A 19,221-nucleotide genomic window follows, 5' to 3' on the forward strand; every position below is an offset into this window, starting at 1 on the left:
TTAAAATACGCATCAAACAGGACATTGCATTAAAATACGAAATACATATATCTTCTTTATATGGTTTTAGTGTGTATACATAAAAGGCACTCAAGCTCAACTTGAGACTTTCACCGACCGTGACTTCTACACGTTCCAACTCGGCAATTTTTAAAAATTAAAAAAAAAAAAAAACATTTTAAATAATAATAAGTAAATAAAAAAAACCACTGAGATAATATACAATAGAAAAAAAAAACAAATGATGATGATGTTTAGGTTACTGGTGTACTAGACATTGGTCATAAGACTCTATAGACTATAACAAAGACCGAAAAAAATAATTATTTCTTTTTCATCAAACGTATGTATTTGTTATTGATTATTCATCAATTGAAAAGGTCAATTTTTATAATTATTATATTAATAATAATAAAATTAATTTAAACATAAAAAAAAATTCAAATAGCAATATGAAATCTCATTGATTTTTTTTTATTTAAAATTTAAAAGTCTAATAAATCAACATTGGTCCAGTTTGACTTACAGTTATTTCAATTTATTCGGGTCAAATTTTGAATGCTTGTGTTGTATATTTTATACAATGAAAAAATAATCAAATAAATTTATATAAAATTTAAAAATAAAATATCATTGTTATTTATTTATTTATTTATTTTTGTTTACAGGAAGGGATGATTTATCACCGCCAAATTCATTAAATGGCTATAGTGCTGATAGTTGTGATGCAAAAAAGAAAAAAGGACCAACACCAAGACAACAAGAAGAATTATGTCTTGTTTGTGGTGATCGAGCATCAGGTTATCATTATAATGCACTTACCTGTGAAGGATGTAAAGGATTTTTTCGACGTAGTATAACTAAAAGTGCTGTATATCAATGTAAATATGGAGGTAGTTGTGAAATTGATATGTATATGAGACGAAAATGTCAGGAGTGTAGATTAAGAAAATGTCTAAATGTTGGTATGAGGTCTGAGTGTGTTGTACCAGAGTATCAATGTGCTGTAAAACGAAAAGAAAAAAAAGCACAAAAGGTAAGAGATTAAAAATATATCACTTTATTATTACATATTTTTTTTTTTTATTTGCTGTTTATTAACTAATTTTTTTTTTTTTAAATTAGGAAAAAGACAAACCAAACAGTACAACAAATGGTTCACCTCGTAGTATTGATAGAGTTGGAGTTAAAGTTGAACCATCTGAAGCTGAATGTTTACAATTATCTGGTAGTGATAATGCAATGATATCAGGTTCTTTAAATAGTCCAAGACCTGTAACAACTGAACAAGAAGAACTCATACACAGACTTGTATATTATCAAAATTTTTTTGAACATCCCAGTGATGAGGATCTTGCAAGAATTTCGGTAATTTATTAATTTTTTATTATTATTTTAAAAAATTTTAAACTTAACAATTAATTAAAAATTTTTTTTGCTTCAACAGTATTATCAACCATCAGAAGGTGATGATCCAAGTGATGCTGGATTTAGGCATATTACAGAAATGACAATATTAACAGTACAATTAATTGTTGAATTTGCAAAAAATTTATCGGGTTTTGATAAATTATTACGTGAAGATCAAATAGCATTACTTAAAGCATGTTCAAGTGAAGTTATGATGCTTAGAATGGCAAGAAAATATGATGAAAAAACTGATAGTATTGTATTTGCAAATAATCAACCTTATACTAAAGACAGTTATAGTTTAGCTGGTATGGGTGATACCATTGAGGATTTACTTGGTTTTTGTAGATATATGTGCAACCTAAAAGTCAACAATGCTGAATATGCACTATTAACAGCAATTGTAATATTCTCAGGTAATTAATTTTATTATTTTTATTATTATTAATATTTAATCAAACAATTGTGAAGCTAATTAATTAATATATTATAATTGTTTTTGTTTGTTTTTTAGAACGACCAAATTTAATAGAAAGTTGGAAAGTTGAAAAAATACAAGAAATATATTTGGATGCATTAAAAGCATATGTTGACAGTCGTAGAAATGTAATTAATATAAATTCTGGTGTTGCTTATGCAAAATTATTGTCAGTATTGACAGAATTACGTACACTTGGTAATCAGAATAGTGAATTGTGCATTAGTTTGAAGCTCAAAAACAAAAAGCTACCTCCTTTCCTTGCTGAAATTTGGGATGTGGTGCCGTAGTTTTATTTTAACAATAAACAATATATATTGTTGATTATAAAAATATTTTTCAAAAATTATTATTATTATGTATATGCAATTATGCATTTTATTTTTAAACGACGAAGTTATGTGTGGCATGAGTCACTTTTGTACCAGTGCACCACTATGCCACTGCCTCGTCGTCATAAAATCATGAATTTTTTTTTTTCTTAATTTTATTATTATTATTCGTTATTTATTTATTTATTTTTTTTTCATTCTTTTTCTTTTTTTTATATACATATATATGTATATAAATATATATTGTATAAATATAGTCTAACAATACCTCGATAAAATTCAAAAAAAAAAGAAAAAACAGAAGATAAAAAAAAAAAATTCAGGCAATGTAAAAGTTAAAAATTCAGGAAAATGTTCTTGTTTTTTTTTTTTTTGTTATTTTCTCTTTTTATTTTCTTCAAAAATTGTTGGGAGATAAGAAGAGATTAATATGTGATGTTGATTGAAAATATTAGAATGAAAATGAAATATTAAAAAAAAAGAAAAAGAAAAAAAAATAAAAAAATAATAAAGGCAGTGGCGAAGGCACCCAGGCTGTGATACGTAGAGACAGTTACAGAGACTATATACGAAACTATTCTACACTTATATATATTCACATATATATATATATATATATAAATATACATTAATATTATTATTATTATTATTATTATAAACGATGAAATAAATAATTGAAAAATAAAAAAAAAACTCTTATCCCTCGGCTACCCTTTATTCTTTAATATAAAATAACAATATTTAATTAATAATATTAAAAAATATAAATAATATTAATATAATTAATTAAGATTTTAAGAAAATTTAAAATTAATGCGATTTGTAAATGTGAATTGTACAGCGTTGGTGTGAGACTGAAAAAAAAAAAAAAATTGAGAAAAGGTAATGAAAGAGAGATTTCATAAATTAAAAAAATAAATTGTTAAATACTTCATGAAAAAAAAAGGATAAATGTTTTTTTTCTTTTCTTTTCTTTGAATACATTAAATGCGGGCGTATTGTAAAAAAGTAGAAGAGTAAAATTAAATATAACACATTGGTTTTTTTTTTTTTTTTTAGAGCTAGTAGGAGAAGGCACTGTTGAGCAGTACCTGTGGAATGAAAAAATTTGATGTGAGATTTAATAAACAAATAATAATAATAATAATATGAATACATAATACGATAGAGTCTATATCACAACACATAGCATAATAATATATTGCCATCGTGTACGTTAATCGTGCATGAAAGCAGGGAAGCATATATAACAAATATGTTGATTAACAAATATAAATAAAAGTTAAAAAAAAATACAAACAAACAAACAATCAATCACAAAATAATAAAATATTATAAAAATAAAATCTGAGAGTTGTAGGCAAAATAATATAAACATATAAATACACACAAGTACACAGACAGACAGACATACACATGTACCATAAAAATAAAAAGAAAAAATAATTTAGATTTTAAATAATGAAACTAGAGTGATTAGACAAAAAAAATAAAAAAAGGTCTTTAGTCAGAGTCAACTTGGCTTTTTTAGGTGACTGTGTCAAAGTGCAAAGCCTTGTGCCTTTGGACATTGGCTCACCAGCAAACACAAATAAACTTTCAAGTATAGACAAAAGTATAAAAATTATTAAATTTTAAATAAAAAAAAAAAACCAACAAAAAAAAAATTAAATAAATGAAAAGAAAAAAAAAAATAACAATAAAATTAACCGTCCGTTTTAATTTTTTAATAAATGAAATAAACAAAAATTATAAATATTGTAAATTCGGGATTGATAGAAACAATTATTAGTCGAGAGAGAGAGAAATGAAAAATGAAGTTTGTGAGATATATTGATGGTGAGTTAAATCATGTAAAAGTTAGTTAAAAAAAGAGTAATGATAATTGGAATAATGTTATGATGAAAAATCAATGATTATGGTATGTTTGTATATATAAAATGTGATTGACGATTCAGTACAACTGAAGATAAATAAAGTGCAAAGATAAATGAATTATTTAAAAAAAAAAATTAAGAAATGTTTATAAAAATGATGGCTAATGTTTCCTTCCTCCGGGTATTTAAATGAAAATATATATTTTTTTTTCAAAGCCGTAACATGATACGCATCAAAATTTATAAAAACAAAACAATTATAATTATATTTCAAAAATTAAAAAAAATAAAACAACCGTAAAACTTTATTAAAAAATATATAAAATTTATTCAGTGACAAAATAAAAATAAATTAATATTTCGATGAAAATTAAAATAAAAAAAGTGTTACAATAAGATTCTCGATGTTGTAAAATTGTAACTATGCTATTACGTAGTCGAATCATTCAAATTCATAACGTCATAATTGTGTGTAAGCGTATTTTAAAATTGAAATTTAAAGAAAAACAAAAAGTGCATCTGTTAAGCACGAATGAATAAAATACTTCAGTTATTTTTAAAATCAATTTAACATCAAATATAAACATTGAAATTAATATCATCTCATAAATTGAAATAAGAAATAAAATTAAAAATATAATTACGTGTCATGTTATAGTTAAGAGCGGCAGTATAAAAATAATAATATTATTAAAATCATTAATATATTAAAACGAAAAAAAAAATTAATAATAACAATTGTCATTCTGTTTTCAATAATTATTTGGAGAATTTTCATAACATGTTTGATACACCTAAACATTCGTGTCCCAACAAAAAAATAAATAAATAAATAACCCTTAAAATCATGTATAAACTCCAAAAAAAAAAAATCGAAATAATTTGAATTCAGAATGACATAGATAATCATCAAATCGATATTCATTTCATATGTAGAACCGCAAAAATAGACACTGCCACAAACAGTTTATAGCAAGAACACCATCATGAAAAATTAAATTTCTTTTGAAATATTAAAAATAAAAAAAAAAAACAAATTAACGTTCATTTAAATTGCATGAGGACATTGTCATCACCAAAAAAATAAAAGAAAAAATATATTATATAAATACATAAAACACATTACACAAAAACAACACAAGTAATAAAAATATGAATCAAGTCTCTTACCACCATTGCCGTACCTCATTAACTCGTAGGAACTTAGATCTATCGTTATAGAAACGTAATTTAAATTAAATAATAATAACAGATGATAAAAGAAAATAAAAAAAAATATATATATTAAAAATTAAACAACAAAGACAATGAATAACTCGACCTTGATTAATCGCTATTGTATACAACCGCACACATTTGGCTCTAGAAAAAAAAATTTAAATAATATCAACATGACATTGTGATTGCTTATAGCTCGAATCGCTTGAGCCGCGAGGTTTAAAATAATTTTATTTGGATAAATCAATATATTATTGATAAATAATATAAATACTTTTGATCGATTAAATTTTTTCTTAACTCTCAAAGTAATTTTCAATTTTTACAAAACGAAAAATAGATAAAAAAACAATTTAATTAAAAACGTAGACGGCGGGTCGAATTTATTATTTTATTATAAATTTTTAAATAATATTTTTTATTTATTTAATGTTTTATTTGATGGAAAAAAATAATAGAAATGAAACACAAAAATTATCATATATACTTACACAAAAAGGGAGAATTTAAAATTAAAAAATTTGTCAATGCGCAGGTTTTTTTTTTGGAAAATTAAAAGAAAAAAAAATAATAATTAAGTGCAAAAATATTAGTTGTATATGCAATTATACGATCACTGCCAAAAGGCGTTACTGTTGACGTCAGTTAAATTATTATTATTATCTTGTTGTTGTTTTTTTTTTAAACCACCATGTAAATTACCAAATGAGATATTGTTTATTAATAATTATTATTAAATTATTATCAATAAACTCAATTGGTTAATTCATGTGTCGGTTAATTTGTTCATAATACTGCCAAGTGTCAACTACGATTTAAAAAAAAAATAAATAAAATTCGAATTTAAAAACAACAACTTACGTAAGAAAAAAAAAAATTAATAATTATTGGTAAAGTATGATAAACGTAAAAATTGTTTACTTTACAATATAATAATACTCTTCAATGACACAAATTTTTTAAATAAATTGCCTGCCTGATTGTTTTTACTGACGATCCGTTTGTCTGCCAAATTATTTGCATGACAAATAATAATTAATAAATATTAATTATTTAAATTAGAAAAATATTTGACCCGCCCTCTTCGTACAGCCCTTCATATGATCATTAATTAATTGTTGTCTTTTTTTTTTTTTATAAATCTTTAAAATTTTATTGTCAAATCTTTCATTTACACTTGTTGTTTTTAAATTAAGACTAAACATTTCAAACACAACACAACAATTGACAACACATAATTAAAAAATATCATTTTTTTTTTACAAAGTGCACTTTGTTAATTATTAAAAAATATTATTATTATTATTAATTTGATTAGTAAAATTTTTTAAGATGAATATAAAAAATGGGAAAGTTGCAAAGAATAAAAAAAAAAATTGTTTAGAAAAATTAAAAAAAATTGTGTAAAACTTTTATTTAATTAATTTATAAATAAATGTTTTAAACAATTTTAATAAATTGGTGCTTCGGAATGTATTAGACTGAATTATTGTTACACGTTTTATTCAAAAAGAAATTTTTTAAAATATAAAAAAATTTTGATGTTAAATTATTTCGATTAATTAGCAAAATTTGTTATTTAAAAATTAATTTTATTTTAAAAAAATATTTATTATGCGCTTATGACACATCTCAATTATCATACACATATAAACATATACACAAAAAAAAAAAATCTTGAAAGTTTTGATGATACAGTTTCGAAATAAATTTTTTTTGTTAATAAAATAAAAATATTATACGCTTGCAATAATTGTAAATTATGAAGGGATAAAAAAAACATTAATAATTTTACAATTGATTAATTAGACAATGAAAATGTTATGTGCAAAAAAAAATTATAGTCTGGTGTTAAATTGACTTTACGTGATAATTGTTACTGTCTAAAAAAAAACTCGCAAGAAAAATTTAAAAATTATTTTAAAAAAAACGTATGGTCAATGTTTAAATATTCGGCAGCTCATGTGTGACATAGTAAAAAAAAAAAAAGATTAATTAGAAAATGAAGTTAATTCCAATTTATTAGAAAAAAAAAAAAAAAACATAAATATACTAAACGAAAATTTCTATCAATTATTCATTCGATTCTTTTTTTTTATATTAAAAATTTTTCATTATTAGATTATTCTTTTGACTTGGCATAACAAAATGCGTCCACACCCTCGGCAGTCCTAAAATTTCCATATGAAAAAGAAAAAAAGAAAAAAAAAACAAACACTTGAAATGTTTTCAAATAAAATACTAGATAAAATTGACATTTATTTATCATTATTATTATTATTATTAAAGCTATATTATAGTTTGTTGTATACACAATGCGCATTGTATAATACATATGTATTTTTCTTAAACGCGCAGGCCGTCACAAAGATTATTACGAAAACAAAAATAAATGTATAATAATATTTAATAATAATAAAAAATTAAAAAAACAAAAAAAAAAACAAATTAAAGATGTAGATGATATTGAAATACATGCGATGTATATACACTCACGAAAAATAAAATATATATTTAAACTAAAATCGTTCAAAACCAATCCTCAAAGTACTCAATAAATAAATGAATAATAAAAAACAAAAAAAACTATAGATTTTAATAAATGTGTACAATATTGTATTTAAGATGATAAAAATATATTAATATATTTTCGAATGGTATAGCAATGAGTTGAGAATAATTAAATACAAAAATGAATATGCGATAAAAATAATAATATACTGTTGTATCCTGAATATAAAATAGAAGAAAATTTATAATTAAATGAAAAAAAACAAATATGAAAATTATGGTACGAAATGGTTTATCAGGGTGTAGTTTTTGAATAGTTCAAATTTTTCTGTGTCACTATAACCGTCTCACAAATAACTAAAATAAAAACATTTATAAATTCAAACTTTGAGGCTTGAACGATTAAATATATAATAATGTGCAAATAATATTAACACCACTAAATGTCAAGCTTTATATTTAATTTTATTGAAAACATTTAACAATATTTCATCAAGTCAATGAATTTTTCTTTTTTTCTTAATTAAACCAAAAATAAAAAAGTTCGTATAATTATATAATAAAACACTTGCGGCTCATTGCGCAAAATTAAAAAAAAAAAAATACAAAGTTGAAAAATAAGTGTGAAAGTACCTAAGCGAATGAAAAACACGTTCAAGTTATAAAAATTAAAGAAAAATTAAAAAAAAAGAAAAACTAAAAAAAAAAATAATTATAATATTAATTAATAATAAATAATTATGAAATAATAATAAATAATAAAAAAGAAAAAGTCCGTATATAAATTATGTACAGAAGCAGCAAGTTGCTCTAGTTGTATTATTACTATTAATATTAATTAATGATGATTATGCATGATATATAAAATATTGTTTTAAAACAATTAATATTTAGTTTGAAAATTTATTATTTAAAAAAAAGTGGCATAACAGGATAACTAAAAAAAAAAAAACATTGAAAAATAATTGAAATAATTAAAGTAAAATATTTAAAGTGATAATGAAAATAATAAAAAATTCAAAATAAAAAAATTAAATGCCCAGTTTACTATTCTTCCTCATAAATCAAGGATTATTAGCTTTCAATTTAGTAAATATATGATTAATTTTTATTGTTATTAATTAATTATATTATGATAATTATTGGAGCGTGCAATATGTACAAATTTCGATTAAATTACCTTTTTATATGGAATAACAAAAAAAAAACAAAAAACGAAATATTATGTAGGACCCAGGTTGGCGAAAAATAAAACAAAAAATAATTAGTAAATACAATTGAAAAGAAATACCTGTCGTATAAATAGAAAAACAAAAAAAAAAAAAAAGGAAAGGTGAAGAATAGTCCTCTGTCTGTTGTATATTATTTTTATTTTCACCTTTTTTTACATAAAAAACGAGAAAAAATAAAAAAAATAAAAAAAAAAATAAAAACAAGCAAATGCTGTTGTATGGATGTTGTATGGAGTGCATCTTTCAACAAATACATGAAATGCTTTTTTTCTTCATTTATTTATTGTGTTTATTGTCATTTAAAAAAAAACCTAATTTCCATTTTTTTTTTTTTAAATTCAACAGAAAAATGTTACACAATTAAACTGGATTATTTGTGAAAAAGCAACAATATATATTGAATATTATATTTTAAATTTATTTCAGAGTATCGAAAAAAAAGAAAACTAAATTGTAATTAAAATAATCATTATTAACAGTGAGCCAATGAACAAATCTATCTAACAATAAACTAATTTATTTTTATATATTTATCAAGATCAATATAAATAAACTAGATAAAGATATTTATTTAATTTTTTTTTTTTATGAATTTATATAAATTAATGGGCTAGAATCAGCAATAAATTCTCAACAACAATCAAGCTTTAATATTCTACTTGATTACACGCGATCAACTAACACGAAATTCATTCTATTTTTGTATTAAAAATAGTAATAATAATAAAACACGAACAATACTTAAAAACATATATATAAATTCAAAAAATCCAGGTCAACGTTATATCAATTTGATTTATAAATATTAATTATTTTTATTTTTAAAAGATATATATAATATTGTTGATTGTATACAAGAAAAGGTGAGTATAATTATTTGTATTTATTTTTTAGATGAATTTACCAAACGCTACACTTGTGTGTTGGATTCATTTTAGATCCCAAAGAACAATTATAAGCTTTAGCAAAATCTTCACTGTTTGATAATGCACCAAGTACTCTAAATGGTCCTGGTGAATGAACACTGCTACGAATTTTTGTTAGAGCATCTTCAGGTGTCATTGAACCACACCATATTTGTGCATAATTTAAAAAAAATAATTGATCATGAGTTAAATTAATACCAGGTAAAAGTGGCTCTTCTCCATGTACAGCAACCCATTTTTTATATGCCTATAAATATAAGGCAGTAAATAAATTAATAGAAATAATAATATATTTGTTTATTTATGTTAAATTAAACTCACACGAAATGATTGTTTTAATCCACCATTGTCAGCAATATTTTCACCTTGTGTCATTCTTCCATCAATGTATTGATCAACTTCACGTAATTTATATCGTGAATATTGATCTACAATACACTGTGCACGTTCACGAAATGCTTTTATTGTTGCATTATTCCACCATTGCATCATATTGCCTTCTTTATCAAATTGACGTCCTTTATCATCAAAACCATGAGTTATTTCGTGTCCAATAACCTGCCAAATAAATTTAAAATTTAATATTAAAATTGATTAATATAAATTATATATTATTTTACGTACAACACCAATGCCTCCGTAATTTAAAGATTTTGGAAATTGTTGAGAATAAAATAATGGCTGTAATATACCAGCTGGAAAAACTAAAAGAAATATAATTTTAAATAAATTAGTAAATTGTTTTTAATTTAAATTTTATTATAGTATTTTACCAATATCATTTTTATTTGGATTATAAAATGCATTAACAACAGCTGGCTCTGTTGACCATTTATCTTTATCAACAGGTTCACGAAGTTTTTGAATATTATATTGTGCATCATATTTTAAAACAAATATAACATTTTTAAAAAATTCATTCTCTGTCATATTAAGCTGTAAAAAAAAATGTTATGAATATTATATAAGGTTTTTTATATTTTTAATATTACCATTGAATATTCTTTATTTAATTCATCTGGATTATTTAAAAAATCAGGATAACCAATTCTTTCGTTCATTGAATTTGCTTTGTTTTTAGCAACATCACGTGTTTCATCATCCATCCAATCATTTTCAACTAGTAACTCATTAAAAGCTTCTCTTATTGTGTGTATCATTTCTAGCGCAGTTTCCTTAATTAAAAAAATTAATATACATTTATAAATGATACTTTATTAAATTGCATTTTTTTATTAATTGAGAATTTCGTTTCTATTTTATTTTTTACTGTCGTGTGTTATATCAACAAAGCAGTTGTTTATAATTCAATTAATTCATGCAAGGGGTTTTATTAATGTTGCCAATTGAAATTATATTTCATTGTGAATTTAATGCATAAACATATGTTTGCCATTCTCTTTAATATAAATAAACAATGTGCAGTTGTAAATTAACATAAATACCTTGCTTTCATGATTAAAATTATCACGAATGAAAAGTGCACCAACAGCCATTCCAAGTTTTTTATTAGTCCATTCAACACATTGAGACCATCGATTTTTTTCACTCAATATTCCCAACAATACTTTACGAAATTCCATACGTTTCAACTGATAATCATCAATCATGTAGGGCATTAGGGACATTACAAATCTCCATAGTATATAATTGTGGAGTGTTCTATTTAAAAGCAATAAAATAAAACGTTTTGAATGATATTATCTTTTGGAGCTGTAATATTTAAATGGAAACTAATAATTTTGAAAATTACCTTTGATCTGTCTTTTCAATAATACGACCCATTTGTATGAAATAAGGCAATGAATAAACAACAACTTGTTCATCATCGGAAACATTTAATTCTCCCAAGAATTCTTGAATGTAAATTCGCCAATTAAATTGTGGTACTTGACGCTGTAATTGTCTAATTGAGAGCTTTTTGTAAATAAGTGATGTATCATGACGATCAGCTTCAGGTAATGAGGCATTTGCTAATTGGCTTTCAAATTCAATAACACGTTTGAATTCGTCGACAGCTAATTTATAATCAGCACCAAGTAAGAGTGATACTTGTGTCATGTAACGATGATAGGCACGTAGTTCGATTTCACTATTTATTTCTAAATAATAATCTCTACTTGGTAATGCCAATTGCATTTGATCCAGCTAAAAAAAAAAATAGAAGATTAGTTCGTGCGGTTAATATACACACAAACTACATATAGTAAATCAAGTTTGAAGATATAAATATATAGTTGTATCGAAAAAATAGAATGAGCGATGAAGAAATAAAAAAAAGATTGATATTTTTGTAGAGAATTATGCAAAAGGCAAAAAGGTATTTCATATATTTTATAACTTACTCCTTTTATATTATAGTTCCCTAATAGAATAATTATTTTTATTTTTATTTCTTGAAAAAAATACGCTATTTTAACAGGAACATAGAACTAGCAAAGAGGTATTTCATATATTTTATAACTTACTCCTTCTATATTATAATTCCCTAATAAAACAATTATTTATTTTTTTTTTTTGAAAAAATCAAACTATTTTAACAGGAACATAGAACTAGTAAAGAGGTATTTCATATATTTTATAACTTACTCCTTCTATATTATAATTCCCTAATAAAATAATTATTTTTATTTTCATTTCTTGAAAAAAATACGCTATTTTAACAGGAACATAGAACTAGCAAAGAGATATTTCATATATTTTATAACTTACTCCTTCGATATTATAATTCCCTAATAAAACAATTATTTATTTTTTTTTTTTGAAAAAATCAAACTATTTTAACAGGAACATAGAACTAGCAAAGGGGTATTTCATATATTTTATAAACTATATATAATTCAATAAAATAATTATTTTTATTTTTTTTTTTTGAAAAAAATTAGCTATTTTAACAGGAACATAGAACTAGCAAAGAGGTATTTCATATATTTTATAACTTACTCCTTCTATATTATAATTCCCTAATAAAATAATTATTTTCATTTTCATTTCTTGAAAAAAATAAGCTATATTAACAGGAACATAGAACTAGCAAAGAGGTATTTCATATATGTTATAACTTAATCCTTTTACATCATAGTTCCCTAATAGAATAATTATTTTTATTTTTATTTCTTGAAAAAAATACGCTATTTTAACAGGAACATAGAACTAGCAAAGAGGTATTTCATATATTTTATAACTTACTCCTTCTATATTATAATTCCCTAATAAAATAATTATTTTTATTTTTTTTTTTTTGAAAAAAATAAGCTATTTTAACAGGAACATAGAACTAGCAAAGAGGTATTTCATATATTTTATAACTTACTCCTTCTATATTATAATTCCCTAATAAAATAATTATTTTTATTTTTTTTTTTTTGAAAAAAATAAGCTATTTTAACAGGAACATAGAACTAGCAAAGAGGTATTTCATATATTTTATAACTTACTTCTTCTATATTATAATTCCCTAATAAAATACCTATTTTTATTTTTTTTTTTTGAAAAAAATAAGCTATATTAACAGGAACATAGAACTAGCAAAGAGGTATTTCATATATGTTATAACTTAATCCTTTTACATCATAGTTCCCTAATAGAATAATTATTTTTATTTTTATTTCTTGAAAAAAATACGCTATTTTAACAGGAACATAGAACTAGCAAAGAGGTATTTCATATATTTTATAACTTGCTTCTTCTATATTATAATTCCCTAATAAAATAATTATTTTTATTTTTTTTTTTTTGAAAAAAATAAGCTATTTTAACAGGAACATAGAACTAGCAAAGAGGTATTTCATATATTTTATGACTTACTCCTTCGATATTATAATTCCCTAATAAAACAATTATTTATTTTTTTTTTTTGAAAAAATCAAACTATTTTGACAGGAACATAGAACTAGCAAAGAGGTATTTCATATATTTTATAACTTACTCCTTCTATATTATAATTCCCTAATACAATCATTATTTTTATTTTTTTTTTTTGAAAAAATCAAGCTATTTTAACAGGAACATAGAACTTTATTTTTATTTCTTGGAAAAAATACGCTATTTTAACAGGAACATAGAACTAGCAAAGAGGTATTTCATATATTTTATAACTTACTCCTTCTATATTATAATTCCCTAATAAAATAATTATTTTTATTTTTTTTTTTTGAAAAAATTAGCTATTTTAACAGGAACATAGAACTAGCAAAGAGGTATTTCATATATTTTATAACTTACTCCTTCTATATTATAATTCCCTAATAAAATAATTATTTTTATTTCTTGAAAAAATAAGCAATTTTAACAGGAACATAGAACAAGCAAAGAGGTATTTCATATATTTGATAACTTACTCCTTCTATATTATAATTCCCTAAAGAAATAATTAGTTTTATTTTTATTTTTGTTTTAAATAACCTATTTTAACAGGAACATAGAACTAGCAAAGAGGTATTTCATATATTTTATAACTTACTCCTTCTATATTATAATTCCCTAATAAAATAATTATTTTTATTTTCATTTCTTGAAAAAAATACGCTATTTTAACAGGAACATAGAACTAGCAAAGAGATATTTCATATATTTTATAACTTACTCCTTCGATATTATAATTCCCTAATAAAACAATTATTTATTTTTTTTTTTTGAAAAAATCAAACTATTTTAACAGGAACATAGAACTAGCAAAGGGGTATTTCATATATTTTATAACTTACTCCTTCTATATTATAATTCCCTAATAAAATAATTATTTTTATTTTTTTTTTAAAATTAGCTTTTTTAACAGGAACATAGAACTAGCAAAGAGGTATTTCATATATTTTATAACTTACTCCTTCTATATTATAATTCCCTAATAAAATAATTATTTTTATTTTTTTTTTTTGAAAAAATTAGCTATTTTAACAGGAACATAGAACTAGCAAAGAGGTATTTCATATATTTTATAACTTACTCCTTCTATATTATAATTCCCTAATAAAATAATTATTTTTATTTTTTTTTTTTTAAAAAATTAGCTATTTTAACAGGAACATAGAACTAGCAAAGAGGTATTTCATATATTTTATAACTTACTCCTTCTATATTATAATTCCCTAATAAAATAATTATTTTTATTTTTTTTTTTTGAAAAAATCAAGCTATTTTAACAGGAACATAGAACTAGCAAAGAGGTATTTCATATATTTTATAACTTACTCCTTCTATATTATAATTCCCTAATAAAATAATTATTTTTATTTTTTTTTTTTGAAAAAATTAGCTATTTTAACAGGAACATAGAACTAGCAAAGAGGTATTTCATATATTTTATAACTTACTCCTTCTATATTATAATTCCCTAATAAAATAATTATTTTTATTTTTATTTCTTGGAAAAAATACGCTATTTTAACAGGAACATAGAACTAGCAAAGAGGTATTTCATATATTTTATAACTTACTCCTTCTATATTATAATTCCCTAATAAAATAATTATTTTTATTTTTTTTTTTTTGAAAAAAATAAGCTATTTTAACAGGAACATAGAACTAGCAAAGAGGTATTTCATATATTTTATAACTTACTCCTCCTATATTATAATTCCCTAATAAAATAATTATTCATTTCTTTTTTATTGAAAAAAATACGCTATTTTAACAGGAACATAGAACTAGCAAAGAGGTATTTCATATATTTTATAACTTACTCCTTCTATATTATAATTCCCTAATAAAATAATTATTTATTTTTTTTTTTATTGAAAAAAATACGCTATTTTAACAGGAACATAGAACTAGCAAAGAGGTATTTCATATATTTTATAACTTACTTCTTCTATATTATAATTCCCTAATTATATAATTATTTTTATTTTTTTTTTCGAAAAAAATATAGTATTCTCATTGGAACATAAAGCTAGCATAGAGGTATTATATATTTCCTAGCTTTTTTTTTCTATTTTATAATTTCTCAATCAAATTATTTTTGTTTATTTTTTTTACTCTACATTCCTTTAATAATTTTACAAATTCGACCGGCAGATTTCCAGTAAGATGCAAATTTGTATTAGGACCACTGAATAACTGAAGAGGTATTCGGTGTTCTATAAGCTTTATCAAAAAAAAACATTATTTATGAAAATTGAAATTTCAAAAAAAACTGAGTCATACTTCGTCGTCGCACCTGGATGATGTTTGATGATGAATTCTTGTCATCAGGTCCAACCCATTGTTCAAGTAAAACACCTTCATTAAAATCACCTCGAAGACGTCCGAGCAATTCTTCAATTGTAAATTTCGGTGGTTTCCATGATGGTCCCTCGATAATTGGCCATCCACCAAGTTCTTTTAAGACATCAACAAGTGGTTTATCTCCAATGCGTCTTATTTGCTCTATTAAATATATTAACACAAAACTAACCACCTAACTAGAATTATAGTGAACTTAATAAACAATAAACCTTACGAATATCCATGCATGATTTGTAGAACATTTTAGCTTTAAGAGTGGCATTGTTGTCTTGATGGTTTGATGGTTCTTCTAATAATTTTTTAAGGACAACTTGTAGCTGATCAGACAATACTTCAAATGGATTTATTGAACTTCTGTCTTCAGGTATTGTGTGAAATAAATTCCAAGTACCACATGCATATTGAAAAAAATCAACACAAGGTGATACACTACGATCCATTGCCGATAAAAGACTAGAAGCTAAATCAACAATAAATAAATAATAATTATATTCTAGTTGTATTTCGAATCTTTATATTTACTTTACCAGTTTTAATGCATTCTTCTGTTAAACAAACATCTTGAAAATTAAAAATTTAATTATTATTAATTGATTCAAATTCATTTCATGAATATGTTATATATAATTCATTTACTATTTTCATTAGAACATTTTTGGCTGCGATTTAGGACCAATAAAAGAAGAGTCAAAAGACAAGTAGCAAGTAAAATTATCGCAAAAACACCAATCAGTTTTTGACGTTTTTTCATTGTTACTGAATTTGATCGATTGTTTATTGATAATTTTGATGATGTATTTGATGATTTTAATATTTTTGTTATTGTTCCTCCATTTGCACAAGTAACCTGATTAAATCAATTCACTTTTATTATATATATATATTGAATAAAAAAATAAAAAACTCATTTACAAATTTAATCATGTGTTAAATACCTGTAATGGTGCAGCTGAGTGTATCATTTCAGCTTCCAGTAGAGTGTTTTCTTCTGCATTAATAGCCGACTTCAAGTACTCATTATTATTATTAGATTTCATATTTTTGTTTCACTAAATATTCTCTTCTTAAAACGAAAAAAAAATATGTAATATGAAAAGAAATATCGTAATAATTTGTGTATATATTTTTTAAATTTTTTATAGATTATCGAAGTTATTAAATTAAAGTTTAAAAAACATAAATAATAATGAAACCTGATGAGAAACCTTAACTTTAAACTATATTTGTATTTAAATATATTATTTTTTAATAATACTAATCTGAAATTTCGAATAAAATCTTTGAATTTGCGATTGACAAGGAGATTACAGTCGCAATCGAACGACGAGAACCGACTGGTTGAGATGGGTTGGAATAGAAGCAGCAAAAACAGCGGCGGGAAATTTATTATATATGTACCTGTATATACTAGAGTACACAAACATCCAACGTATAAATACATTGATGCTTTAATACTTACAAACATTTATTGTGCAATAATAATACAGACAAACAATTTGATCGTTGGCTTCTTGCTTCATTTTAAAACCATTCAAACTTTATTTTTTTAGTAAATATTTCCTCAATTAGTTTATATTGTTTATTAAAATTTATTCAACAACAATATCAATGATAAATATTATTTTTTTTATTACTTATTTTTATTTTCACTATTAACCACAAAAAACTGAATAATACCTGGTCGATACAGCGACTGCGCTTTGAATTATATATTTATTTTTTTTTTAATATTATTTTTTACATTAATATATAAGTTTATTAAATTTTAAAAAAATTAAATATTATCCTTGATTAGTGTTCCGAAAAAATTTATAGAATATAGAGATAATAGTTACTTTTGAACATGACAGTTGCCTATTTTATTATAGGAGAATAGTTTTAACTATATACTTTTCAAACAGGTGGATGCGAATGATATCTACCAGTAAATACATTCATTTAAAAAATATAATAATATCATCTATTGTTATTCGATTCTCTACAAGTTTAATGTTTTTTTTTTTTTCAGTATTGTATTCATTTTTTTATGATAAACGTATTCATTATTTTTTATTATCAAACCTATTATATTGTTGGAATATCAAGTGCATGAGTATACAAAAGAATATTAGTAATAAATAAACCCTGCAAAGAGCCAAGATAATTTCCATGACCTAAATTTATAGAAAATCAATTAATTCTACGTGTAAATTACAGACTCCAATTATTAATTATCAATCGTTAATTTAACTTGCTGTTATAATATAAAAAAAAAATGTTAATCTAAAAATAAAATAAACAAACATTAGTATATAATGAGTCATACAATTTTTATTTTTAAAATAGAAATATCAGTAATTAAATTTAAAAAAAAAAAAAAATACAATGATAAAACAATAAATCGATTTTGTTAATTTATGGAAAATTAATTTTTCATTTTTTCTAAAACTAAAAAACATACGCATTGTAAATAAGTATTTTTTTTTTTTTTTTAAATAAAGTATTACAATATTTAATTAGAGTATTATTATTTATTATTATTACATTTGATTTTTAATAAAATTTTATTATTGTAAATATATATTTAAACATGTTGTTTTTATTTTTTATTAATTGTTTTTTTTTTTTTTCTATTTATAATAACACAACATATACACTGTAATATATATTTATGTAAATTTATAATATTTAACTCAACATCAATGGATCTAAATGATAATAATATTTACTGATAAACACAGGTATATAATTCGTTTTATTTGCCATTTAAAAAAAACTGCAATATCTTAATTAAAAATAATACCAAATACTTATTATCATTAAATCAGATCTTTCTTTCAGATGTTTTTTTCTTTTTTTTTAAATCATAATTACATTATCATTGTTTCACAAAGAAATGACAAAACAAAAAAATATATATATCCTGCACTAATTTAAGGCACAATTTCCAAATAAAATGCCACATGGACTAAAAAAAAAAAATAAAATAAACAATAACTACTTTAATATCTCGTTGAATTTACATTATGATAA

At 22.5% G+C, this 19,221-nt stretch overlaps 2 protein-coding genes across 3 annotated transcripts in view; one reads left to right on the forward strand and one right to left on the reverse strand.

Annotated features, from left to right (window-relative positions):
• The window catches only part of LOC122852479 (ecdysone receptor-like), a 74,414-nt gene extending 66,646 nt beyond the window's left edge, over positions 1 to 7,768 (forward strand). For both annotated transcript variants that reach the window (XM_044152318.1, XM_044152317.1), the window contains 4 exons: positions 669 to 1,036; positions 1,126 to 1,368; positions 1,448 to 1,826; positions 1,925 to 7,768. In XM_044152318.1, the coding sequence (XP_044008253.1) occupies positions 669 to 1,036; positions 1,126 to 1,368; positions 1,448 to 1,826; positions 1,925 to 2,178 (1,244 nt within the window). In that variant the 3' untranslated portion in view covers positions 2,179 to 7,768. The remainder of the gene's footprint in view (positions 1 to 668; positions 1,037 to 1,125; positions 1,369 to 1,447; positions 1,827 to 1,924) is intronic.
• On the reverse strand, positions 7,540 to 17,831 carry LOC122852474 (neprilysin-1-like). Its single transcript, XM_044152311.1, has 12 exons — positions 17,145 to 17,831; positions 16,846 to 17,056; positions 16,737 to 16,769; positions 16,424 to 16,669; positions 16,142 to 16,350; positions 11,738 to 12,132; positions 11,430 to 11,646; positions 10,977 to 11,159; positions 10,758 to 10,920; positions 10,609 to 10,688; positions 10,306 to 10,542; positions 7,540 to 10,231 (listed from the first exon to the last, which is right to left on the reverse strand). Exons 1-12 carry the CDS (start codon positions 17,244 to 17,246, stop codon positions 9,959 to 9,961), a joined length of 2,349 nt encoding a protein of 782 aa, XP_044008246.1. The 5' UTR covers positions 17,247 to 17,831; the 3' UTR covers positions 7,540 to 9,958.
• Between the last annotated feature and the right edge of the window lie 1,390 nt (positions 17,832 to 19,221).

This window comes from Aphidius gifuensis, linkage group LG3 (assembly GCF_014905175.1).
Source record: "Aphidius gifuensis isolate YNYX2018 linkage group LG3, ASM1490517v1, whole genome shotgun sequence".
In the NCBI taxonomy this organism is placed as follows: Eukaryota; Metazoa; Arthropoda; class Insecta; order Hymenoptera; family Braconidae; genus Aphidius; species Aphidius gifuensis.

Coding starts and splice junctions, on each gene's coding strand:
- LOC122852474 (XM_044152311.1), bottom strand. CDS start 17,246: ATGAAATCTAATAATAATAATGAGTACTTGAAGTCGGCTATTAATGCA. Junction 16,670..16,736: donor AGAAGAATGCATTAAAACTG/GTAAAGTAAATA, acceptor TTGTTGATTTAG/CTTCTAGTCTTTTATCGGCA. Junction 11,647..11,737: donor ATTGAAAAGACAGATCAAAG/GTAATTTTCAAA, acceptor GCTTTTAAATAG/AACACTCCACAATTATATAC.